The sequence below is a fragment of the Salarias fasciatus genome, chromosome 22 (genome assembly GCF_902148845.1).
Source record: "Salarias fasciatus chromosome 22, fSalaFa1.1, whole genome shotgun sequence".
NCBI classification, from domain to species: Eukaryota; Metazoa; Chordata; class Actinopteri; order Blenniiformes; family Blenniidae; genus Salarias; species Salarias fasciatus.
In genome coordinates this window covers 4,738,065-4,763,112 of record NC_043765.1, presented here as the reverse complement: position 1 = coordinate 4,763,112, position 25,048 = coordinate 4,738,065, and the positions used below count along the sequence as shown (strand labels likewise).

General features: G+C 47.0%; 1 protein-coding gene across 2 annotated transcripts in view; it reads left to right on the top strand.

The window, feature by feature from the left end:
* The window catches only part of cica (capicua transcriptional repressor a), a 32,399-nt gene extending 9,041 nt beyond the window's left edge, over positions 1-23,358 (top strand). Inside the window, exons 4-22 of one of the 2 annotated variants that reach the window (XM_030082198.1) lie at positions 7,439-7,570; positions 8,899-9,052; positions 11,200-11,299; positions 11,434-11,616; positions 12,381-12,507; positions 12,809-12,972; positions 13,873-14,005; positions 14,317-14,399; positions 14,600-15,110; positions 15,848-15,990; positions 16,751-16,911; positions 17,564-17,792; positions 18,201-18,468; positions 18,679-18,842; positions 19,326-19,462; positions 20,460-20,611; positions 20,742-20,876; positions 21,192-21,317; positions 21,600-23,358. In XM_030082198.1, coding sequence (XP_029938058.1) covers positions 7,439-7,570; positions 8,899-9,052; positions 11,200-11,299; positions 11,434-11,616; positions 12,381-12,507; positions 12,809-12,972; positions 13,873-14,005; positions 14,317-14,399; positions 14,600-15,110; positions 15,848-15,990; positions 16,751-16,911; positions 17,564-17,792; positions 18,201-18,468; positions 18,679-18,842; positions 19,326-19,462; positions 20,460-20,611; positions 20,742-20,876; positions 21,192-21,317; positions 21,600-21,862 — 3,365 coding nt within the window. In that variant the 3' untranslated portion in view covers positions 21,863-23,358. Of the gene's footprint in view, positions 1-7,438; positions 7,571-8,898; positions 9,053-11,199; positions 11,300-11,433; positions 11,617-12,380; positions 12,508-12,808; positions 12,973-13,872; positions 14,006-14,316; positions 14,400-14,599; positions 15,477-15,847; positions 15,991-16,750; positions 16,912-17,563; positions 17,793-18,200; positions 18,469-18,678; positions 18,843-19,325; positions 19,463-20,459; positions 20,612-20,741; positions 20,877-21,191; positions 21,318-21,599 lie in introns of both variants that reach the window. The other variant, XM_030082197.1, reaches the window with a different exon arrangement.
* Positions 23,359-25,048: the final 1,690 nt, after the last annotated feature.

The window sequence follows — 25,048 nt, the reverse complement described above, 5'->3', positions numbered from 1 at the left end:
GTTGTCGTAATTTATTGGATGTTCAGAATGGAGTCCATTGCATGCAGACATTTTGAATTTGTTTGTTTTTGTAAGACTGTCAGATAAGTGTTAGTGATGGTCTAGAGGTTGGAGAAGTGGGTTTGAGATTAGGAGTTCACATTAAAATCCCACAACTGACAGGTCACCACTGTGGGACCCTTTCAAGAAATAGTATTCTTTTATGTGGAAAAAAAAGGAATTAATAAAGTATGATGAGTTGTTGTGTACATGGTTTGAATCTGACTGTTTTGTCAGTAAGAATTAGTATAAACTCGAAGGTAGCATTCTTCCATGGATTCCGATGGAAGCTTGGGATCTGATAGTATTTCAGAGGTTCTGGAGTTTAAGTTCAGACGCTCTTCCCTTGTGTGGCCCTGCAGCAGAATAATGTGAAAACCTTGCAATTTAGTACAGTTACTTTACATCCAAGATGTAATTTTAATATTAAGGTAAGGGTTTCCTAATGATATTGTGGTCAAAATTGATTTTTCATTGTCCATAGAGTTCTAAAAAAAACTCACAGTCTTATTTTGATGATTTATTCACCAGCTGAGAGCACATGCTTTGCTAATAAAACACATACAATAGTCAAACTAGGAGCAGACATTTCTTCATGACACAAACTAGAAAAGCACACAGAGAGCGCCTGACAGCTCCACCTAACAGCCCAGCTGTTTGGCTCAGCACCCCCAGTTTCATCCAGATCACTCCCAAAATGCTATCGACACCATTTTTAGCCTTTCTGCAGTTTCTGTAGAAGCCGACATCATTTTCAAAGCATTGCTGTGTAAATGTGGAACTTTTTTGAAACAAATGCTCAAAAATAATGAATTTCCCTGAAACATGTAAACAGAGCCCTAGAGTCCTAGAGTCTTTTACCACTTCAGCACCTTTTGGTAGAATCTTTAAAACAAACTACTCACTCCTTGGTTTTTGTTGTTGGTGGCTGTGGAAGTATTTAAATTATGTTTAGATTGTGTGGTTGATGAGAATTCACCTCATCCACTGATGTTATTGCTGCTGATCAGAGTCTGAAGCAAGACCGACCCTCGGAGACAGATAGTGTTTGACGCTGCTCACCGTTCTGAGTAAACTCGTTCACGCTGGCCCTGTAACGACCGAGGAGGGTGAAAACAAGTTAGAAAATGCCGAGTGCTACTTTGCAGGGTTTTTTTTAAGTTGACGGTGAGCTGAACTCAAAGCTTTTTATCAGAATTGAGAGTCCAACAGCTGGTGGGATGGGAGAAAATTGGACAGTGAGAAGTAGAGGCGTTCAGGTTTATCATATACCGTGTGCTTGTTTCCATGCCAACTTCTTGTTAGTCTCACTCTGAGCGAGCTCAGGAGTTTTACTTTAAATGTATGAATAACAAACTGCATGATTTCTCCTGTTGTAAAGCACACACGTCTAAATATGAAGCCTGCACGTGTTACAGGACTGCAGAGGGATTTTGGTTTGGTTCCACAGTCGATACAGACGTATGAGGAAGCCATGTTGTGTATGCAGGTCACACAGGCGATAAATATCCACACCGGCTTGTGTGTGTGTGTGTCCAGGAACCCGATATGCTATGAAATAGTTTGGTTTGACGGCTGACCACAAGAGGTAAAACGAGTAAATTCACCTCGTTTGAATTCTTGATTGGAATATTTCACATGTAACGATTTGACTGTGTTCAGACGATAAAGATGACTTAATGTGAAGCATTTCTTCAGAGGTGTGAATTTCAAACGCTTCGATATATCAGTCGCTCCGGCAACCACCCAGACATACTGCTCGCAGTGTGTAATCTGTGACTCAGTGTGTGTAGTGTCAGAGCTATTGAGAGTGCTTGTGTGTGAGTGTTCGGAGGGGGTGTCACCCTTTGTGTGTGTGTGTGTGTGTGTGTGTTTGTGTGTGTGTGTGTGTGTGTGTGTGTGTGTGTGTGTGTGTGTGTGTGTGAGAGAGAGAGAGAGAGACAGTGCGATAAAGAGTGTTTCACTAAACTATAAAAGGGCGAGAATATTGACATGTCTAGACATGTAAGACGAAGCTGAGAATAGGCGTACAGAGTGCAGCAGGGACATTTATGGCTCCTCTGTCACACAAGAACACACACACACACACACACATGCACACACTACACACACGACAGGAGCATATTACATTTTTCCCCGCAGTATTCTTCAGTGTAACTACTCATCACTTAACCTTAATTTACCCAAGTTATTTCTAACTTTAAAACATGTCTTCATCAATTTTATTTTACTTTTCTTCATGGGAGCCTCAGATTTGTCCTCACAGTGACATCAGTGTGCAGGATCAGGTTGATATTCTTACCAATGCAGAAACAGAAAGCCACACACACTCACACACTCACACCGGTGTTCCAGACAATCAACAGCCTCAGACAGGGGCGTTAAGGGCAAGTCCAGCGTGATGTGAATGTGTTTATTTGCTCGCAGCAGCAAAAGGAGTAATCGTATTGCTGGCGTGTTGTCATGGATACGCCGCTTCCACCGGTAGAATTAGTGCAGTAAAGCGTTCAGGCCTGAGCTGATTACCGGCGTGCACTTTTCCTCTCCCTTTCAGCCTCTCACATCCCTCCAACAGCAGCGCCGGCAGCCACCTGCCTCTGTAGCGTAACGTTTCCCTTTCGCCATACATTTTTTAAAACACCTCGAGCCGCAGCGGGCTCCAGAAACAAACACACGCGCAGAAGGCAGCGCAGGCGCCGCGGCCGAGATCGCTCCTAAATATAGCCCAGCTCCAGTGCAGCTGCATTAACATCACAAGTTTCATTACCGCCCTCTCTGAGTACATCTGCAACCTTCAGCGGCGAAGGAGAAGGAATGGGAGCTCCTCGGAAGCTCAGGGCGCTCTGCAGGGTGCTGATGTGTCTGCAGTTGTGTCATTTTTCCTCCTTAAAGGATGAAGACAGCCTGCCAAGGTGTATTTCTTTATCTGCGCTGCCTCTCGGTCACCGTCACTGTCAGCACTTCAAGTAAACCAGCGGAGACAGATGATATCCCAGCAGCTTTTCTCACAGCTCGCCACGGCCTCTGCTGCTCTCCAGCAGAAAGGCCTCGCCTCTTCAGGGTGTCAGCGGGTCCTTCAGAAGTTTCAAGCGTCTCACGTCTGTTTATTTGGCTTCAGTCTGGGTCACCTCACCCAGGATAGGGTACAGGATAACTCCAGAGGGGGAGACAACACTGCCCAGTCAGTCTCAGTCTGTCTGTGAATCCGTGGAAACAGGAGATTAAATCCTGCTTCAGTAGAAAACTTCAGCTTCATCTCAAAGTCTTTGGATGGCAGTGAGCGTGATGCATTATGGGAGGAGCGTGTGGAACCAGAGCGTGAGAGTGCGGATAGGTGGAGTGAAACCAGTGAGGCGGGAGATCTGTCTGAGGATGACCCCAACGACCCGGGAGACGACACGGAACGGTTTACAACCAGTTGCACTAACATTCCCATGTTCATGTCCTCATCCTGCTATTTTCACAGCTGTTCAGTTCCATGTATTTTTACTCAAACTGTGAATATGAGTAAATACTGAATCAACCTTTTTCTAACTTCGAGCCACAATCAGTTTCATCTTATATTCAGACCAATAAGTTAATTTCAGATCTTCATGATCATCATATGCTCCGCAGCCCCAGTGCATCTTCTACAAAGGAATCAGAACCAGCAAGTGTTTTCGAAGTACACAGCCTCGCTATATTCACTGATAAAAATAAGAAAGAATTTTGCTTGTAAATATATTAATGCAACAAAGGCAAATAAATCCCCACCTCTGAGTCTGCTGAAGTGGAATAGTTGAATTCTTCTCTGTTGTTTCTGGTGCTACACGAGTAAAGTTGAAGTGGAGATAAAGCTTTGCTGAATGTCTGATTTGGGCTCTTAGAAAGAGCAGTGAGGTGTCTAAAAGTCTAAAGTCTAAATCTGAAGGTTTTAAAGCTGTGATGGGTATTTTCGTGCGAGTGGAGTCGTTTCTTTAAAAAATGCAGCACTTCAAAGTGTTTAAAAACCTCTGAGTAACAGCTGAAGCTCTAATGCGCATTATTTATATTTTTAGCAATCAGTTCATTGATTTCAGTCTTTTTATAGTAAATTTGTTAATAAGATCACCGGCAGGATTTGATAAAGGGTTTCAGTTTTGAACTTTTAAAGAAATATCTGTTTTTCATTTATTTTCCTCCCATTCAGCCACAACTGTTAACAGTGAAACAGTGAAGAGTGTTGATTCAACACACCCATGACTTTTTTTTAATGCTTACCCTCCAGACTCACCCACCTTTAATGTTTCAGTACCACGTGACAGAGTTATCACATTCATGACCTCCTGACAGTTTCGCTTTAAACCAATCCCTCTTTTATACCCACTGTGCCACTGGGCCACTGGGCTGGAACTCTTCTGGAAAGTCTAAATATGATTGATTGCAATCCTTTAATTTTGACCAGCATTTCTGTTCACTTTTAATTTGATAATAAATCAAAATCAAGACAGAAAATGTCTGGAACATTATTACATTTCTTTGAAGCAGATGATTCAGTTTAATTCAGTTCAGCTTTGTTTATGTAACACCAAATACAAGCAGTCATTTCTTGGTAGTTTTACAGAGAAATCCAACAGTTCCACAGAACCTGTGTTGTAAGAAGAATATTCCAAAACCTTATACCCAGTAGAAAATGAGTAGAGGTCGACGTAATACAGATGTGAAAATGCAGCAGATTGTGAAACTCCAGAGAAGGTCATGTGGGGTCACGTCAGGTCCACTCCACCCTGCTGGTGTGTGATAGTGGCTGACATGGAGAGATCAGGACTCATCTGCCATCATCTACGCTGCTCTCTCACACACACACACACACACGCGCTGCTGATGTGTCCATGACTAACCCGTATTTTGTGAGGGTTGTTGTTGTGTTGTTAAGTTTCAGAAGTAAATTTACTACGAAACAGGTCAGCACTTCTATCCTTGGCATTTCCCGAACACTTCACCTTCTGGTGTGTAAAACGTTTGAGTAAGCTCCACTTCCTCAGCTGAGGTTCCTCATGCAAGCAGCAGCGCAGACCGACCGCCTGCAAGCAGCGAGGAGAGCAAAGGTCCCGGCGCAGTGATAATATCCATGTGACGCGAGAATCAGCGTTTCAGAGAGTTCATGAGCGGAGCACAGATCCAGCAGCAGCTGCAATACGTCCAGGACGCCGTCGCTCCCCCGGCAGTATCTCACTCTCCATTTTAGAGGAGACTCGGCTGGCAAATTCACTATATATAGACCGTTTTAATACTTTATTAAGAAATGATTCATGGGAACGGGAACCGGTCAATTCGGCACTGCTGCGTTGAGATCGAGTGGAGTTTCAGTTTATCTCCACCGGGCTGGAGCTGTGAGAAGACTGCTGCAGTCAGGGGAGGAGGCGGCACTGAAAATGTTTATAACTCAGGCTAATGAGGCTCAAATCTTTATCACAGAAACACCCAGAACACTCAAACAGGACGAACTGCTGCGGAGAGAAAGATTTAACTCTTTCACTGGGCGTGAATACCTCACGAATATGAAGCTTATTGGGAACCAAAGGGTTGATTTTCGGTTTGCTCCGTCACGTTGAACAGGTTTCTGCTTCTGTTGAGTTAGCAGTAGTGCAGCTGCTGGTTAACCATGGATACACGTGCTTTTACTAACAATGAAACAAACAAGAGACACCATGTGGGATTTCTGGGGGTTTTTTATCATGAGCGCATGCTGTGAGATTTACTGAGTCGTTCGGCTCCTTGATACATTTATTAACCTCAAAAAAGTACAAAGACTTTCCAGTTTCCTGCATCATGTCATGAAATAAGCTACATTAATAACTGATGCCACTTTCCAATGAGTGTGACTTCCTGGTATTTTTGTCAAGCTGCCGTTTTGCTTTTACATAGTTATACTGTCAACCTCAGCATTTAGTAATTATTACGTTCTGCTCGTTCAGTCCGTCTTTTCAGGTTCATCCCACCTAGTGAAGCTTCACACTGGCAAAGGATAGTCAAGCTTGTTTTGCTGTTCCTGTCGTTATGTTTACTTCTCAGTTGGAAGCATCCCTAATGTACAATACAGTGACTTTCAGCCAAGTCAAGTTGGTCTGGAGCTGCAAAGCACATTTAACCTTTAAAAGGAGACTAATGTAGTTTGTTAAGTTTCATATATAGTTCTCTACAATTGTAGAATATAGAGTTTTGATGCACATACAAAAACAATATGCTATGGTTTGGTTTGGTTTGGTTTGGTTTGGTTTGGTTAAGGTTTATTTGAGCATTTGGTTAAACCAGCTCATATAATTGGAACAAGTAAAAAAAAAGGAAACAAGATGCATTTATGAGGTTAGGGTTCAGAATAGTGAATGTTTGATGAAATTTAACCTATTTTTGTACTTGATTTTAACAGCTTTGCTCCTCTTTTCTAAGTATTTTTTGTTGACAATTTTGAAACTTTAGCAGTTTTAACCATTTTACCTCCTTTTAAGTAGTTTTGCATGCTTTTTCCCCAATCATATTTGTGTTCTACTTTTACAAATTCAAGATATTTCACATTTTTAAATCTCTTCTATTACTTTTTCCCCATTTCTTGTGGTTTTAGCTATTTTTCCCAATTTCACTGGTATTTGAATCGGTTTTGAACCGAGAGTCTCTCTCTCTCTCTCTCTCTCTCTCTCTCTCGCTCTCTCTCTCTCTCTCTCTCTCTCCCTCTCTCTCTCTCTCCCTCTCTCTCTCTCTCTCTCTCTCGCTCTCTCTCTCAATGGGAAATGCCCACTATGACAGCAATCAGCTGTCAAGCACCATGCATGTCGGCCTTATTGGTGTGTGTGTGTGTGTGTGTGTGTGTGTGTGTGTGTGTGTGTGTGTGTGTGTGTGTGTGTTCTCACCACATCAGTTATGCCCAAACAGCAGTTGACAGAGGCTGTTGCACTAATGACCACACACACAGAGTTTCTTTGTCCTGCGCTGAGCTGAACTCTGCAGTCTTGACGGGGCGGCCCGCCGGTGCTGTGCCAGTGGTCTAGACAGGGACTAGATCGGAGTCTGGAATAAAATAACAGGTCCCCTCATCACACCGCATCGCACGTCACATGACCTCTGGACTCCCATCATGCCGAGGGGCGCCCATTATGCCGTATGCATGAAGGCGTGCTTTCAGAGAGGAGGACGACGAGGTGACTGAATACACGGCTCCATTCATGGCGTGGAGACGGAGGTTGTTTCTGCGAAAGTGTAGTTTTTCGTAGTGCTTGAGCTCATCGCTGGCTGACAGTCACACAGGCCTTCGCGTGCTGCCAGAGGGCAGAACGCTGCCTTCTGTCTGTGGCCGCGATGCTGAGAGAGATAAACATGATGACATTTCACTTTTTTTTTTTTTTTTTTTTTTTTTTCGCTCTCCCTTTCTCTTCCCTTCCCACAGTTTGGACCAACGTGGAGCCTCGCTCGGTGCCAGTGTTTCCTTGGCATTCGCTCGTCCCTTTCCTGGAGCCCAGCCAATCAGGAGCAGCCGCCCAGCCCGCTGACGGCCAACAGCTTGTCAATCAGAGTAAAGGTAAAAAAAGAAAGAAGAGACCGTTCCTCTCTTCTCCTTACATGACGTCACGAGTTTTCATCCATTAGCGACACACAGCGCCTTGATTTGTGTCCCGATGTCTATAACGGCATCATAAACAATCTAATAACTGTGAGAGGAAACAGTTTGTAGGGCCGCGCTCACAAACAACGGCTGCTAAAATATTCAAGAACAAACCAGCAGCCAAGTCAGTGTTTCCCAAAACTGTTGCAACAGAATTGCAAATCACAACAGTTGGTGTTCACACCGATCTGATTCCAGTAACATTGTTGATAACACTCTCAGTGACATGGTGGTAAAGTGTATTCAGCCTCGCAGTTTGGCTGGTGGGGACAGTCGGGGATCTAGAAGCAAATTAGGAGACACAGTGTTCGCCTTGCACGGCTGCCGTCTCCTTTGGTGGAAATGGGTGAATAATGGTGTAGATTATTCTGCACCACTGTATAAACCCAACTTCAGATTTCCCATTAGATTCCTGTGTATCAGGTCTTCATATACAGCCTGTAGCCGTCAGACCTGCTACTCTATAGATTGTTTCACTGTGGCCAGTTTTTATATTTTTACTCTTTAAATTTACATTACAGTGAGTTCTGACAGTTTTTATCCTCCATTTATTTTTTTATTTTTTTTAATAATCTCTTAAAATATAATCGGCTATTTCAAAGAAAGCATGCAGAGAAAGGGCGTCCTTTCCCTCATCCCCACAGATCTCAGTCCTCTGACAGTCTGCACGACGAGTGTGTTTCAGCTGCTCCCTCATGTGGTCGCCACAGCAGATCTCGATCTGCGTACTTGACTTGGCTCGGGAGGCACTTTAATGATGCATGAGCTCGTGAAATAAGAGAAAATGTCTTTCGTTTTTCAACGATACCCAGATTTGTATGTATTTCCCCATCTCCTTTAAAAGATGGCTGCTCAGTATTAGTGAAAAGATTAAAATGAATCTCTGATTAGTCGATGCTGCAAAGAGCTACGTGACCAAAATAAACACAACAAAAAGCTGTCACGCCAGCTTTATAGTGAAGATTGAGAGATGAAAGACTTCAGTTCAGATTTAATTACTGAAGCGTTCCTTTCTCGCCGTCTTTGTCCTCAGCTGATGTGAAGTTTTATTTTAGCTGCGGCACTAGATTCTAACATGTATAATGTATTCAGAGCTTGTCTCACCTCCCACAGTCAGTTGGCCGGAGTGGCGGCAGTCACCACGCTGCATGCAGAGTCGCCCTGTGTTTACACATATGGCGTCCTCTCTCACTTCCATGCTAACGACCACGACAATCCCCTCTTTTTTTTCTTTTCTCCTTCAGAGCCTCGCTTTGCCGTGGCCCTGGTGAGCGACGGCCGCGCCGACCCCCCGGACCTGGAGAGGGGCTCGCCGTCCTGCCCTCCCCCGACCAATGACAATCCTCCTGCAGACAGGGGCGGGGCGGACAGCGAGACCGAGAGCGATACGGACGACCCGTAAGTACCGAGTGTCCAGAAGCGTTCCATCCATCCATCCGTCAGCTGTCCTCCGACCGAGGGCTGTGGGGAGGTTTCAGCTGACCCCACCCACCTACGGCCTAAATGACAGCGATTTGATTTAAGTGTGATTGAACCTACTTCTTCCCTTTACGCTCGTTCATTTGATCTGGGTTACTGTTCCTGAGTCTCTGAAGTGGATAGAAGTCAACATTCTGTCAACTCCAGATTTTTATCAGTTTTTAAAGTATTTCACCCGTCCCTCTGTCGTCTTCTCTCACACTGTACAGATTAAAGTGCGGTAAAACCTTGCCGTGTCACACTTCCACCAGATTGACGGTCATAAATTAATCACCGCACTAAACGACCCTGAGCCCAGAGTCAAACTGACGAGAGTGCTAGCAACTTAAAAGTGTGTGTTTTTAAGAGATTCTGAATGTGAACTGGTTGACGTGTTCCATTCAGTGAAAGCAGCAGGAGTCATCAGAGTGCTCTACTTTACAGTTTGGGTTGCCTGTCAAGTGCAGCAGCAGCTGCAAATGGAAAGGGGGAAAAAAAAAAAAAAAAAAATAGAAGTGGAAGGAACACGAGAAACAAAAGATAGAATTTAAATTCCAGTGTAGAATAGCTCTGGGCTGCATTGACCACGTTTTGAAAGGAGGCCAGTCCTCAGGCAGGCTCGGGCAGCAGCCAGACAACTGTTGATCCAGTTCACCACTTGTTTACACACAAGTGGAGCAATTTATAGCCGCCTGCTGTTCGCGTATGGACCCACTGGCGTGAAAGTTTAGCAAACTTATGTACTCACTTTTAGTTTGTTCAACTTTTCGTCTGCTCAGTTTTAAAGTTATCAGCATGTTTTGTATTTACCCAAAGTAAAATGTATATATAGAGATAGATATATTTTCTTTCACCTCAACAGGGACAAACAACAGGGACTCCAAATGGTGTCAGCTCATTTTGAGCAAACGCTTCTTACATTAGGTTGGCTTCCTCCGTGCGACTCTGGCTATGAGTCATTAGATAGCAGGTAGTAACTGTAGTTCATGATAAAATGCAGTTTGAAGATGCTGGTTCAAACTGGCTGCTTTGAAAAAAAAAAAAAACAAACTCTCAAGGATGTCACACTCCAAACAGGTGCACTGAATTCCACCTCTGCCAGCACAATCCAAAAGAAATAAATAACTGTCTGTGTGCGTGTCCGTGTGTGTGTGTGTGTGTGTGTGCTGTGCTGTTCACTCGTCTCTCAGTCTGCATCTGGCTGGGTTATTGCTCTTTCAGAGTGACTCAGACAGGCTGCTGCGTGGCTGTCTGGCTGCGAGTGCGGTTATGAATGTTTCAGGGTCACTCGCCTCACAAAAGGCCGCCGTCGCCGAGCGAAAGAAAAGCATCAGCGGTATCTCAATGCTACAGTGATTACACCGCTTATCAGCCTGCATCTAATGGCAATGAAATAAATAAAAGGAGATGCCTTTTTACAGGATGTGGGCTCAGTTGGTGAACTCTGTTTTCTGCTTTTCTTTCCTATCAGCCTGTTTATAAATGTGTGGATATTCAAGTCGCATTCTTTCTCTTTTCATTCCATTTAACAGTAACACAAACAGGAACATGCCCTGTATTAACACTGCAATGCTCATGCCCATAAATATGAAGACAAAAGAAAACATCTGACTGAATAGCAGGTGAACTCGCTCACACTGCGGATCGCTCCTCTGGTCGGACTCGGTTTTGAAAAACACAACCACCTCTCAGCCTGTTCATCCCATGTCCTGATCTGTACATGTCTGATAATGTTTGAAAACACGTGAAACTGGCCACATTTTAGTTTCTCAGTTCAGCGACGCACAGGAAAAACGCAATTCAGTGGACGTAGAAACAGCTGTGTCCGTGGAATTAACGGAATAAATACTGTGGTTATCAGGCAACGAGGTTATGGCTGAACAGATCAAATAAACTAGGGAATAAAGGAATCGAGGAACAGTAACTTCTATATTCTTAATTATGGGTTCATTAGTTGTGTGTGTTGCTTGTGTGTGTGACACGTTCCTCTAAATCCTTCACAACCTTTTGCTTTCTCAGTGTGTCTGTCTTCTTTTCCCACCTCAGTTTGACTTTCTGTTTCTTTTTTTTCCTGTGTGTTCATGCAGATTTTCCCCGGGTGTAGCCAACGATCCAACGCCTTCCTCTGGACCCATGAAGCGACGCACTCAGTCCCTCAGCGCTCTGCCCAAGGACGGCGACAGGAAGGTCAGACACACACACACACACACACACACACACACACACACACACACACACACACACACACACACTCTCAATCAGGAAAACAGGGGGAGCCATGTGTAGTTCACCAGAGTTGTCTCACTCTTCTGCCCCACCAGAGGGAGAAGGACCACATCCGCCGTCCCATGAACGCATTCATGATCTTCAGCAAGCGCCACCGGGCCCTGGTGCACCAGCGGCATCCCAACCAAGACAACCGCACCGTCAGCAAGATCCTCGGGGAGTGGTGGTACGCTCTGGGGCCCAACGAGAAGCAGCAGTACCACGATCTGGCTTTTCAGGTAGCATGATAACAGCGGTTCATGTTTTCCTACATTTATTCCTGCTCTGGAAATTTACTCCACGCAATGAGAATTTGCTGTGTGTTTTCAATCAGTCTGTGAACTTGTCAATAGTTATTGAGATATTGAGGCTTCTGCCAGAGCTTCTCTACCCATTTATGGACCATCTACTGGAGCTGAATCCTCCGCTACACTCGTTTGCTGTTTTCTTGTGACGATTTGTGATTCTAAATCGATTTAGAGGCAGCTGATCTTCATGTCGATCTGAAAGGTTCAGATAAGAACTGTGGCATCATTCCTGCATTCTTCAGCAGGAGTTGGCTATAAAGTGGAAGATGTTTGTATGTTACTGCATAAATGTCGTTGTACTGATGACAGAACGGTGTATAAACTTACTTTTTGTTGAATGTCTGAAAGACATGGTTTTGTCTTGAATTGAAAAGTTGAATATTCGTCATTATGGGTGACAGGCTGAGAAGCGCTGCTGTGTGTTGACCATGGCTGTGAATGTGAGTGTGTGTGTTTGCTCTGTGATGAACTGCTGACCTGTCTGTGGCGTGTTCACCCACCATCAGCCGGGATCAGCGCCGGCCCCTCGTGACTCTGGGCTGCGTAAAGCAGACGGACGGCTGGATGAATGGGAATGGGAGTTTTACGCCCGATGTCCTCAGCCCAGCAGAGGGCTGGAGCTCAATAGTATCAACAGAAACTTAGAAAGCCTCCCCCTCCTCCTCCTCCTCCCCCTCCCCGTCCCTCTTCTTCAGGTGAAGGAAGCTCATTTCAGAGCTTATCCAGACTGGAAGTGGTGCAACAAGGACCGGAGGAAGTCGCTGTCGGAGGGCCGCGGCACCCCGAAGGAGCCTCGTGAGAGGAGCATGTCAGAGAGCACAGGTCTGAGAATGCTTCATACGACAGACAGGAGTTCAGTTTTACATTTATTTACTCTTTTTTTTTTTTATTATTTCAGCCTATTTGTAATGGAATAGACACGTCCATTATTACACAGTATATGATGATAATATACAATTTTATCACTAAAATGAACAATTATTAGATATGAATTACCAATAAAACACTGATTTTAGACACTGATTGCACAATTTGTTTTGTAATACTAACAATCACATTGTTTGGCAGTGATCAGTATAAACAGTGTTTTTTCACTGATTGATTTTCCTCTGTTTCTCTCCAGATGCCCATTCCGAGTCCCAGGTGCTAGAAGGGAGGGGAGGGGCCCCGGGCTGGCCGGGAGGATCGGAGCGTCGAGGGGGGCTGTTTGGGGGCCAGCACCCCCGCCCCCGAGCTTTTTCCCAGAGTGCCCTGGAGCAGAGGGAGCGGGAGAGAGACCTGGAGAAGGTACCGGGTTGTTAATCTGTAGCTTCAAGGCAGCAAACACACTCAGGAGGTTCAAAGATGGTGGAAAAAAAAAATACTGCTTCACATCACAAGCTAATCGCTAAACTGCTCAAGAGAACAACGTCAGTTTAAAGGGGGTTTGTTTAAACAGAGAAATGCATTCAGAGTGGTTACAGAACAGCTGACGAGAACGAAAATATAGACATTAAAACAGTGAGAGCAGAGTGTGTGTTCCAGAGTGTGTTCAGGACGTCTGTCCTTCACAGAGCTTCACCTCAGCTCAACCACTCAGAGCAAACAGTTCAAATGGACTCGCTGGCTTCTTTACATGAGGGCCTGAATTGTTTCTGCTGAAAAAAAAAAAGAAGCGAGCGCTCTGGGGGAGCGCCGCCTTCAGCTTCAAAGGTTTCACTTTATCCTTCTCTGGTTCCTTTGAAGGTACAAGACTGTTTCAGTGCAAATCACAGAGGAGTTAAACAGCATCTGGGCTCTCTGGGCCACGTGTGCTTTAATAATACCTCTCTATTATCGCTATTGTCATCCAACCATCCATCCATCTTCTGTAGCACTCCATCCTGCGGAGGGTCGCAGGGCGCTGGAGCCAATCCCAGCAGACTTATGGGAGAAGGCAGGATTCACTCTGGACAGATCACCAGTCCGTCACACAGACACACAACCACACACACTCACATTCACATCCAGAAGCAGTTCAGGGTCAACAGTTAACCCCACAGGCATGGCTGTGGGAGGTTTTCACTTTTTTTTAAAGAGGTTTCCATCTATTTGATGCATTATAACTGTTGGACTTCCTGTTGAAATAGAAAATGGATCCAAATAATCTCTGAAAAACTGTAAATATTTAAATTCTTTTGTGTTTTTTTTTCCCCTCTGCCCTTCCAGGAGGACGGGACGAGCTTGTTTCGCTCTCATCCTCCACCCCCGTCGCTGTACCCGGGCGGACTGGGCGAGGACGTGACCAGCGATGAGGAGCGCATGGTCATCTGCGAGGAGGAAGGCGACGACGACGTGATGGGTGAGTTAGAGCGTCTGCAGAGCAGCCGTCACCGTGGCTCTCTCATCGGCTCCCACACTAATGGTTTCACTTCCCACCTCGGACAGCTCGTCCTCCAAACTGCCACTCCGAACCTTTTCGCTGGTTGTGTCAGCAAAAACACCTCAGTGCTTAAAAATCCCCCAGCTGCGTCATCTTACTGTGTGTTGATATGTAGCAACAACAATAGCGCGTCATCTGTAATTTCATAGTGATTCCAGCAGTTTGCTGGTCTTTTCTGCATAAAAATGCACGCATGTGTTTAACATGAACTTGTGGCGTCCCACCCTCAGAGGATTCCTGCCCTGAAGGCTCCATCGACCTCAAGTGTAAAGAGAGAGTGACGGACAGCGACGAGGACGAGCCAGACGGACAGGTGGGCAAAGGCGTCGTCCTATCAGACAAAAAATAAATAAATCTGCAGCACAGTTCAAAGTTAGGCGTCAAGTTGCTGGTGTTTTTAAAAACTTAAAAACTGCAGGTTTTCCACAGTGACCCTGTTTCTTCAAAAAGAAAAGATGAACTTCGTGTTGTAGCTTCTCCTCTTTGATCTGTGTGCCTCTGTCTCCCCTCCAGCATGGCTTCAAGCCAGTGGCTCGCTCCTCTCTCTCCTCCTCTCCCTCCGTTCCTCAGTCCGACTCCTCATCTTCTAAAGGGACTGGAGGAGGAGGAGGGGGAGGAGGGGGAGGAGGAGGAGGAGGAGGTGCTGAAGACGGATCTGAGAAGAAAAGGAAGAGAGGCATGGATGGGAGAGAAGAGGGTGGCGAGGGAGGGGTGAAGAAAGAGGAAACAGTGACAAATGGAGGGGATGGAGGTGGAGACGGCGTCTCCTCTCTGTCCGTCACAGGCTCCACACCCGTCACCCAAACTCCCGTCACCCAGCAGGGCTTGAGCCCGGTCACGGGCGCCGTCCGCATGGCCTCCACCATGGTGACCAGTGTGGTTCGTCCCATCGCCAGCACCCCCGTCCCCATCGCCAGCAAGCCGGTGGAGGCCGCCATCACGCTCAGCTCCCTGCCCCAGGACAAGAAAGCCACTCTCCTGATTGGAGGAGGCGGGGCTCAGCAGCTGCCCATCACAGCAGGGGGTGGGTACCTGTCGTCGTCCTCCCCCGGCGCGGTCGGTGTAACCCCAGTGGGAGGCGGCGGCCTGGTCACTAGTCTAGTTCTGGGAGGGTCCTTCCCCGCCGCCCAGCCGGTGCAGCTCCTCACCCCACAGCCGCAGACCCCCCTCCCCGTCCTCCAGCCTCAGCTCCACCCGTCTGCCGCCACCTCCGCCCTCACGCCTCCCGCCTGCCCCAAGCCGCTAGCGCAGGTCCAGTACGTCCTGCCCGCCGAGGGCCCCTCCGCCCCTCCACTCACTCACCAGCAAATCCTCTCCCCGCCCGTCAATGCCGCCCTGGCCAATGGCGTGCACCCGGGGGCAGGAAGCAGAGTCAGCCCCGGGACCAGAGGTGAGACGGAGAGCAGCGATTGGCTGAGAGGAAAACTGTAGACGTGTTGCATTTCTTTGAGCCGTAGTTTCTTCTCTCAGTCCAGTAGATGTGATTGGCTTACATAAGCAGGAGATAAATGATTGACAAGAGAAACGCAGTTGACTTGAGTTCTGAGAGCCCGCCGCCCACCCATCACTCTGTTCATGAGCATGTGAAGCAACAGGACTGTGTTCCACCTTGTTATCAGCGAGGAATTTCTCTCCGCTCAGTCTTTTTGAAATGTTGTGAGCGCGTCTCCACCCACCGCCGGCTTCACCTCCTCTTTTGACTCCGTTCATCTGTTCCTCGCTCTGACTGATGCGACTCTCTCTCCCCTTCTCACTCATTAGTCCAAACCCAGTCGCCAGTCTCGCAGAGCAAGATGTTGGTTCCCATGGCAACAGTGAGAACAGGGTCTACTCCTCCTCATCCCTCCATCTCCCTGGTGGCTCCGCCTCTTCCTGTGCAGAACGGGCCCGCAACAGGAAACAAGGTGAGGAAAACTATTTCTGAAGAAGAAAAACAGCAGGCCTGACAGACCATTCAGTACATGTACACAAAACTATACTGTTAGTGTGTGTGCGTGTGTGTGTGTGTGTGTGAGAGAGAGAGAGATAGAAGGGAAGTGAATGTATCTGTAGCCCACGCTGTTCGCTGACAGACGGGCGAGGTAGATAACACGGCGGCAGCATTAAAGCCAGACTGTTGTTCTTGTGAGGGAACAGAACAGACGACAGGAGGTCGGTGTTGTGGAAGGAATAGTTCATGTTTCAGTTGTCGGCGCTGCAGGAAGAACCGATGTGTCTTTGCCTGTCTTGACTCACGAACACTTTCACTCCAGCTTCACTGCAGATCATTTCAGTCAGACCGTGAAGAAGCAGAGTTTCTGCCTTCATTTGCTTTTTTTCAGAACTTCCTGTGTTGATGTGACAGTACATCTCTTTAAAACTGAACCGTCTTTCAGTGTTTATTTGCTGGTTCAAACTTTTGATTTGACGAGGCTAATCAGGTAAATCAGTGAATGTCATGAAGTAGAAAACGGAGTGAAAAGGAGTTGTAGTTCCCAGGCCGCTGTTTGTTTTTACAACGGCTCAAATCTTGAAGAACATAAAACCACGCTGGGTATTTTTAAGCTGACTTCACTGGATACGTAACAAAGTGCAGAGGAAAATCGGGGGTGTTTTCAGTTGATGGTGAGACACTCATTTTGTTTATGTTGTGTTTTTTTTTTTTTTTTTTTCCTGCCCACATAGATCATCCAGATTGCTCCCATGCCTGTGGTGCAGACCAACGTACATCCTGGCGGCGCGGCAGCAGTGCACCCTGGGAGTCCCTTTCCAGTTTCCGTGGCAACAATGATGGCTCCCGGAGCGGCTCCCCCGCAGACCGTTCTCCTGACCTCCCCTCCTGCCAGGTCAGCGCTCGCACAGCCGCCGACACCTGAAAGACCACGGTGTCTCCTGACATGTCGGCTCGCCGATGCTGGAGGTCGCTCGAAAAGAATGGCGCCCGTCAGGATCACATAGGCCAAATGTTGCTGTAGCTACTGAGGATACGAGGGCGGAGGAGTCGACCGCGGAGGCAGACGACGATTGTGAACATAAAGCAATCTGCAAAAACAACATAAGGTTCAAAAGAGGCAGGGGTGAAACCCAGAGCGGGCTGAAACAAGCAACATACTGATAACTGATAACGCAAAGGCTGAAACCAACCCACGTACACGCACACACACACACAGAGTGGAGGGGGCATGAGGCAATGCTAACAACTCTGAAGGAGCAATCAAGGTGAGACTCGTGGAGGGTGGAGGGGCAGAGCAGCAACAAGCCTGAGGTCAAAGAGGGACGGAACACACCAACAGCAGAACCTGAACTGTTAAAACCCCAAAGACTTGAAATTTAAATACAAGAACAACAGCATGACAAGACCTTAAACCATGAGGCAGCCATGAGGGAATATTTGAGTCATTCGGTGTGTAAAACTGAATCGATTTCATAACTTGAGTTACTGTGTTGAAAGTTTGGCTGTATTGGCGCGGAAACTCACCGAGCTGACTTCTCCGTCAGGATCACCTACGTCCAGTCCGGTCCGGGAGTCACCGCCGCGTCGCCGCAGCCTCCCGGCCCCGCCTATCTCCCATCGCCCCTGGCGACCCTGGGCTTCACCGCCATCGCCCCGGCTGGGCAAACTCTGGTCCAGCCGCTCGTCGGTCAGCAGCCGCTGCTCGCTCCAGCTCCGCCCCCGAGCCAGTCGCAGACGCCGCCGGGCCAGACCGCAGCGACCCCGGGTCGCCAGGTAAAGGCGTGAAATCCACCGTCTGACTGCCAGAGGGTTATAAATGCATAAAGGAACAGAAGAAATGAGGGACATGAATGAGGTTAATGATGTTAAAAAGGGTTATCAGATTGAATTAAATTTACATAAGTGGCCCACCTTCACACATCTTCTTTCATATTATTAATTTCCTTTTAGAAAGAAGAAGTGGGTTACTGCAGCCGAGCGCCGCAGCGCCTGATTAATGTGTGTCTCTTTGCAGTTTTTGGGTAAACACGAGCTGATCGCAGTTCAGACAAACACTGCGGATCCTCCTAATTTCACAACCTCTCCGCGCTTTGCCAGCGCGTTGATCAGATCTCCGCAGACTTTCAAAAAAGCAGTTTTATCTGCGATTCACAGAATAATGGCCGCTCTCTTGATCTGCAGGTACTGACTGCCATCTACCCCGCCCCCACCGTCACGCTGGCCACCGGGGTGGTCTCCGTGGCGTCCGTGCCGCCGGCGCCGGACGCGACGAGCCCCTCCTCTCCTGTGGCGCCGGGGGTGCAGGGCTCGGCGGCGGGGAGCCCTCAGCTGGAGGCGGAGGTGAAGCGCGAGAGCCAGCTGGACGCTCAGGCCGAGGACGGAGCGCAGGAGACGTCGCGCTGTTCGAGCTCCCCCGAGGCGTCCTGCATCAGCGGCGGAGCCGTTCAAGGTAGACTGCAAACCACTGTTCGGCGTCACTCAGAGTTTTAAAAGTCTTTATAAAACTATAAAAGCATCAACGTCCTCCTCTGTTCTGCGGGTGTAAGAAGAAGAAAGTGTTTGAGAACCATTCCAGTCGCTGTGATGAGGCCGATCCTCTATTTTTTCTGGTCAACGATTAAAAACTTTTTCATTCATTATTTATTTGTGTCTCTTTTAGTGAAAAAAGAGGAAGAAGTTGTTCTGCACATCAAAGAAGAAAACATGAGGGACGGAAACGGGAAAGAGAATCAAAGCGAGCAGGAGGAAACGCGAGAGAAGGAGGCGGCGGAGAGCGTGGAGAAGAAGAGAGGCAGAGAGGAGAGAGACGACCACGGCAAAGAGGTGAAAAGATGTGCTGCGTTCACTGCCTGTTTCCCTCTGTGTGAAGCTTTGGCTTTAAAGTTAACCCTCAGATCTAAGTGCTGGCTGAAAACTGGACTATTACTGATAGATTGAAACATCTGTGATATTTACAGCTACACTTTGTCCTTGTTTAAACGAGACAAAGTGGCGGCGAGCTGCTCGCAGTCAGCAGTGCAAAGTGAAGACACAGTAATAAATATATATATATAACAGAAGAAATCCACATAAATGAGGCGGTCTGATCACAGAAGTGTTGCCATCGCCACACAACAGGAGAGGTGCTAAAAACAGCTCCGAGTCTTCTCACAAACAAACAAACAGGCCTGTCCTGAAGTGACTTCGCGCTGCAGCCTCTTATAACTTCTATCATAAAGAAAAGCTTCACTCTCTCTCTCTCTCTCTCTCTCTCTCTCTCTCTCTCTCTCTCTCTCTCTCTCTCTCTCTCTCTCTCTCTCTCTCCAGGCGGGACCTCGCTCTCCGGCGCCGCCGGTCCCGGGCCTGGACCCCCCTCCCCCGCCCGCCGCTGACACCCCCACTTCCTCAAAGAAGACCAAGTTTCGACCTCCGCCACTCAAAAAGACTCCCGACTCGCACGACAAGTAAGTGTGAGGAAGATGACTCTGAGTTAGAGGAGACAGGGGAAACGGACCAAACTCTTTTTCAGACGTTTCCACAGGAAAAAAAAAAACATCTTTCTTTTACTCGAACCACCGTGTGGTACATTCACACACTGGTTCTCTCTCTCACACACACACACACACACACACACACACACACACACACACACACACACACACACACACACACACACACACACACACACACACACATTCAGTCCAATAAAACATTAAATTGATATTGTTTTCTTCTTTTACAACTATGTAAAGATGTGGAACCATTGTTTTAAATTTGCACCACAGTTTTGCGCTTGTGGTTTAAAATAAGTGTGACACATTAATAGAAATGTCCTGAAACGCCTCCTACAGTATAAAACATGTAAATGAACCTCTGCGTGCGTGAATCAATAAAATGACATGAACTCTGTTGTTGACGTTAAGCCACGTCATCTTGAGTTCTCACATCTTTGGCTGCTACAAAAGTTTTTTAATGAAATTAAAGCAGAAGAGGACCGGTCTGCCAGCTCCTTCTGGCTTCCTGCTCTCCGGAAAACAATGCTCTCTTCTTTTTTAACAGTTTATATCCTCTCAAGCTGAGAGAGCTCATACAACAGGAGCTCATCTTATGTGATTTTGGCGCGAAGCAGCTTGAAGACGAGCGCCCTGGACAGGACTCCATTTGTTGCCTCGATGAACAAAACGCTCGTTTTCAAACACTGCGGCGTCTTGTTCTATTTTTAGCTCACAGCTGATCCTCCAACTTCACAAACTGATGGTGGAAACTGTTGTTTACTGAGTGTGAGTGGGCAGAGAGCTTAGCCTTGATATTGCTTCTTCACACTGCAGGGAAGCCACAGAGACGAGGATAGCCAGGCAGATGAAAGAGGAGAAACGCATTCAGACGCCATTTCCCGCCTTTTTTTTTTTTAAACGTCTCCTCCTCTCTTGGTGACGTGGCTGCTGTGTCTCCTGTGCTCAGGGTTTTATCGGAGACGTACTTCGAGGAGCGCTTTGCCGAGCTTCCGGAGTTCAACCCGGAGGAGGTGCTTCCCTCTCCCACTCTGCAGAGCCTGGCCACTTCGCCCAGAGCCATCCTGGGAAGCTACCGCAAGAAGAGGCGCAACTCCACGGGTGAGCCGGACGGAGGGAAAGCGTTTCAACGTCACTAGAACTGTCACCCATCGCAGTCAAAGTGATTCCGCGAAGCCAGATCTGAGACTGAAACACTGTTTTCACGATTGTGCTTTATCTCTTTTTCCAGAGCTGGAGCAGACGGCAGAAGACCCCAGCTCCCCGAGGAGGAAGACCCGCCGCCTGTCCAGCTGCAGCTCAGAGCCCAACACCCCCAAGAGCGCCGCCAAGTGCGAGGGAGAGATCTTCACCTTCGACAGAACCGGTACGACGGAGAACACTTCTCCTGCCACTTCAGATGGCACGCTCAGACTGTGTTTATGTGAGCCGAAATTCACCAGCGAATCCTCTGTCTTTGGGTCTTTGATCGAATCTAAAGCCTCAAGTCCTCCCATTAGTCAAAATAGAAGACAAAATGAACGAAGCGACCCTCATCTCTCAGGATCTGTATGAGCAGATGACTGGACATCGCATCACACTTTTCTTCTTATGTCTATACTAGTCCATTTGTCTCTTTGTACTGTCGATGCAGTGTTTTTTTTTCCTGGACAGATTTCTGATGAAACATTTGCTCTCCCAGGTTCAGAAGCCGAGGTTCCTCTGGGGGAGTTGGACCGGGTTCCCTACTCGTCTCTGCGGAGAACGCTGGACCAGCGCCGGGCTCTGGTCATGCAGTTGTTTCAGGAGCATGGCTTCTTCCCCTCAGGTACACAAGCAGCAGATCACACAGGAAGATGGCACTGTGAAGCTTTTTCACCATGGATAATGGCTAAAAAAAAAAAAAAACATTCTTAAAGGTGAAATAAAATCTTAAATACAGGAAGAAATAGTCCAAAATGTTTGATGGCAGGATGTTCCCTGATCCAACACTTTAGAATTATTGGATGCAAAGCAGAAACTATTAAAAAAAAACTTAATGAATCAATGAATATTTGCAGGAATTCATAGTTTTTCCACTCATCACTCTGTTTTGTCCTCTGGTCCTCAGCTCAGGCCACCGCGGCGTTCCAGGCACGCTACTCCGACACTTTCCCCACCAAGGTGTGCCTGCAGCTGAAGATCCGTGAAGTCCGTCAGAAGATCATGCAGACGGCCACGCCTGGAACTCTGGAGCCCGGCGGCATGGCGGAAGTCAGCCCCGCCCCCTCCCACAGCGCCTCCTTCAGTCAGCCAGGCCGGGAGGACGGCGGGGCGGAGCAGCAGGGAGACAGAGGCCGCAGCCCAGAGGAGCCGAAGAGCGAAGGATCGTAAGCTGGAGAGGATGACGCAGCAGAGAAGGAGCGAGAGACGGAGAGAGAGGAGTGTGAACAGTACCGAGGACACCTCCGGGAGGAAGCGGCGCTCCGGCGCTGATCTCCGCCAGACCTGGGCAGAATCATGGAATGAAGTTACAAATACTCAAACTACCCAAGAGGCGCCTGGATCTTCTACAATCAGACCTTTGAAAGAAAAAACAAAAAGAGCCTCAAAAGTGGTGAAAACACACGCTGAGTCATGATGAGTCATGTGCTTCTTGGTAGTACTGTTTCCCTTTTAATTTCCAAGTATCCTCAATGTTTTATAGCAAACACTTTTGCCCAGGTCTGCTCTCAGCACATTTGTACAGTAGTTTGTAGTTTGACACACAAGCTCTGTGGTACACACTCTATCTCTCTGGCACCACACACACACACACACACACACACACACACACAAAGCAAACAAACAAACCAAGTCTGGTGCAAATCTCCAGCATGCACACACACTTGCACACACCTACCAAATCAGACTGTTACTCTTGGTTGGTCGTCCCCAGGAGCCGCAACCAAGGAGCACCACACACAAAGGCACTTTGTCACTTACCGTGCAGATGCAGTTTGCTGTCGCCAGCCCTCAGATGCCATTGACTTGACCTCCCTCATCGCCCTTCCACTCCTCAGCACAGTGGATCGGGACGCAACCACAACCCCAACGACCTCCACTGATATTCCACAGCCCCTCGATGCTGCAAGACAGACAGCACACATACACATACACACACACACACACACACACACACAAACACACACATACACACACTGAACGGACACGTCTGTGCAGTGTGAGCACTTGTACACAAACACAGTCGACCCTGGTCTGACCAAGCCATCAGCCTGCACAGTCTTTAGTGATTGTAGTGAGAAGAGACACTGAAAGCGAAGAAGAATCGAGCCGCTCCTGCAAAAACCCGACGAAAGCAGCGGGAGCCGGGACGTCGTGTGACCAATATTTGCACCTTCAGTTATTGCCATTATGAAAGACTGAGTCCTCACTGGCAGGGGCTGGTGATGTATGTCTGTATGTCTGTGGGGGTCTGGCCCCTGAAAAACCTGTGTCAGCAGGCACCGTAAAGAGATTATGTAAAGAGACTATTGATTGTGAGGCTTTGAAGAATCAACGTTCAAATCGGAGCGGCTCCAGGCAGAGCACAGAAGAGAAAAGGCAGAAGAGGAAACCGGACGACGTTCATTGGATGCAAGCTTCGTACTCCAATAATAGGAAGAGGTAAACGTGGTGTTTAAAGGACAAAAACCACCCGACAACAGAGAGGAAACGTAGAATCTGAATCAAACTTCTCTTAATCTCCCCGTGGATATGATGTTGCTTTCTCTCGTTATCGTTGCCGTATCCCAGTTTGACCGTGGCCTGTTTTTCTCTCTCGTGGCTCTATTGTGTTTCTCCTCCAGTATATATATATATACACAAAAAAAATCACAACAAAAAAAAAAATGTTGAAAAAAAAAAAAGAAACTCTGGACAAAGAAGGGGACAAATTCAGTCTGCGGCTCCACCTTCACTTTAATTGTACTGGGGGCGGTTCTGCAGCACCCCCCAACCCCCCAATGATTCCTCACCAGACACAGAAGAAGAAGTGGGGGAGCAGGGGCGTTCGTTGTTTTGTAAAACGTTGAAATCAGGTGTTTGCACAATTTGTGCGGCCCTTCTTGTCTGGGGCCGCCACAAGTTCAATCAGGAAAGTATTGTTTTTAGGGATTGTTTTATTAGTCGAAAATAATAACCTTGTTCCGTGTGTCATCGACCACCTTTCTCTCCCCTCCCCTCTCGCCCTCCCGCCTTCCCCCTCCTCCCCTCCTCCCAATGCACTTCTCCTCAGCCCCCCCCCCCCCAACCCCACCTCCCCCTCGACCCACAAGTGTTGTTAGAAAGTGCCCTTAAGCACTGGTCCCGGGTCAAGCGCTATGTAGCTCAGGATGGTTCTGGTTAGGGTTAGTTCAGGGAAAGCAGATCCTAGACCAGCCCTGGAGGGCAGTCTCTGGAGCCCTCCCCTCTTCCCCCTCTTCTCGACACTTTATCCTTTCCCATCAAATGGTGCAATAGGACATTTTTTTTTTTTTTTTTTTTTTTCTTTTGGAAATGGGTGGGTTGTTTTTGTTTGTTTTTATTTTTTCGGGTCAAGGCTCTGTGCCATAGATATTAAATCCAGTGCAGTCAGTCAGTGAGAGGAATGAGCTGTTGTGATACTATCTTTAACTATGGTATAAAACAAAACAAAAAAGAATCACACAATTGTTGTTCTTGTTGAAGAGATAGAGAGCATAACCTACTAAAAGTCAAAGACAATTTTTGAATAGCACTTTTTTGGCTCTTTGCTTCTTTGGTGAAGAGTGGGGGTAGTTGATATTATGGGTATCTCTTTTATTTCTCTGTATACAGTTGGATGTGTGAAAAAAATATATATACCGGTATTTCCATATATGTGCATTTCGGTCTGTGCTTGGGTGTGTGTGTATGTTTTGGCACATGCAGGTAGCGAGTTAACGTGACAACCTCTTGTTCTTTCACCACGCAGCAACATTATCAATAGTATATTTTTCATTGTAATCTACATTCTATATTCTACGCTAGAGACAGTATTTTTATAGTCATCATGACTATTGTGTCCGCCATCTTGACTGTTAATGACCCGAATTGATTCAGGATATATATATGAAATATATATTCAGGATATACAACATATAGATATATATATATGTATAAACACACAGGTAATAGAAGACTATCAGTTCACATCACTTTGGGGCTAGGGCTGTAAAATGTCTGCCTGCATGCATGTGCGATCACATGCACGCGTGCACACACCCACTCAGACAAATGTGCATACACACATGTATGCGTGTACACTGTATGATTGTGCTTCAAAATAAACTGTCCTTACTTTGGAGAAGGAATTTTAGGATGAGCGAAGTGAGTGTTATCTCATAAGCAGGCATGTTGACCATGTGCAATATTTCTAAACAACAAAAAAAAAAAAAACTAAATATTGAAAATATTAAAGATCTAACACAAAGTGTGTCTCATGTCTTTGGATTTATTTCACAGATCTCAGTGTGCATTTATAAATGTTTGGCTGCTCTCATGTCATTACACTCTTCACAAATCAAACAAACAGAAGGAGAA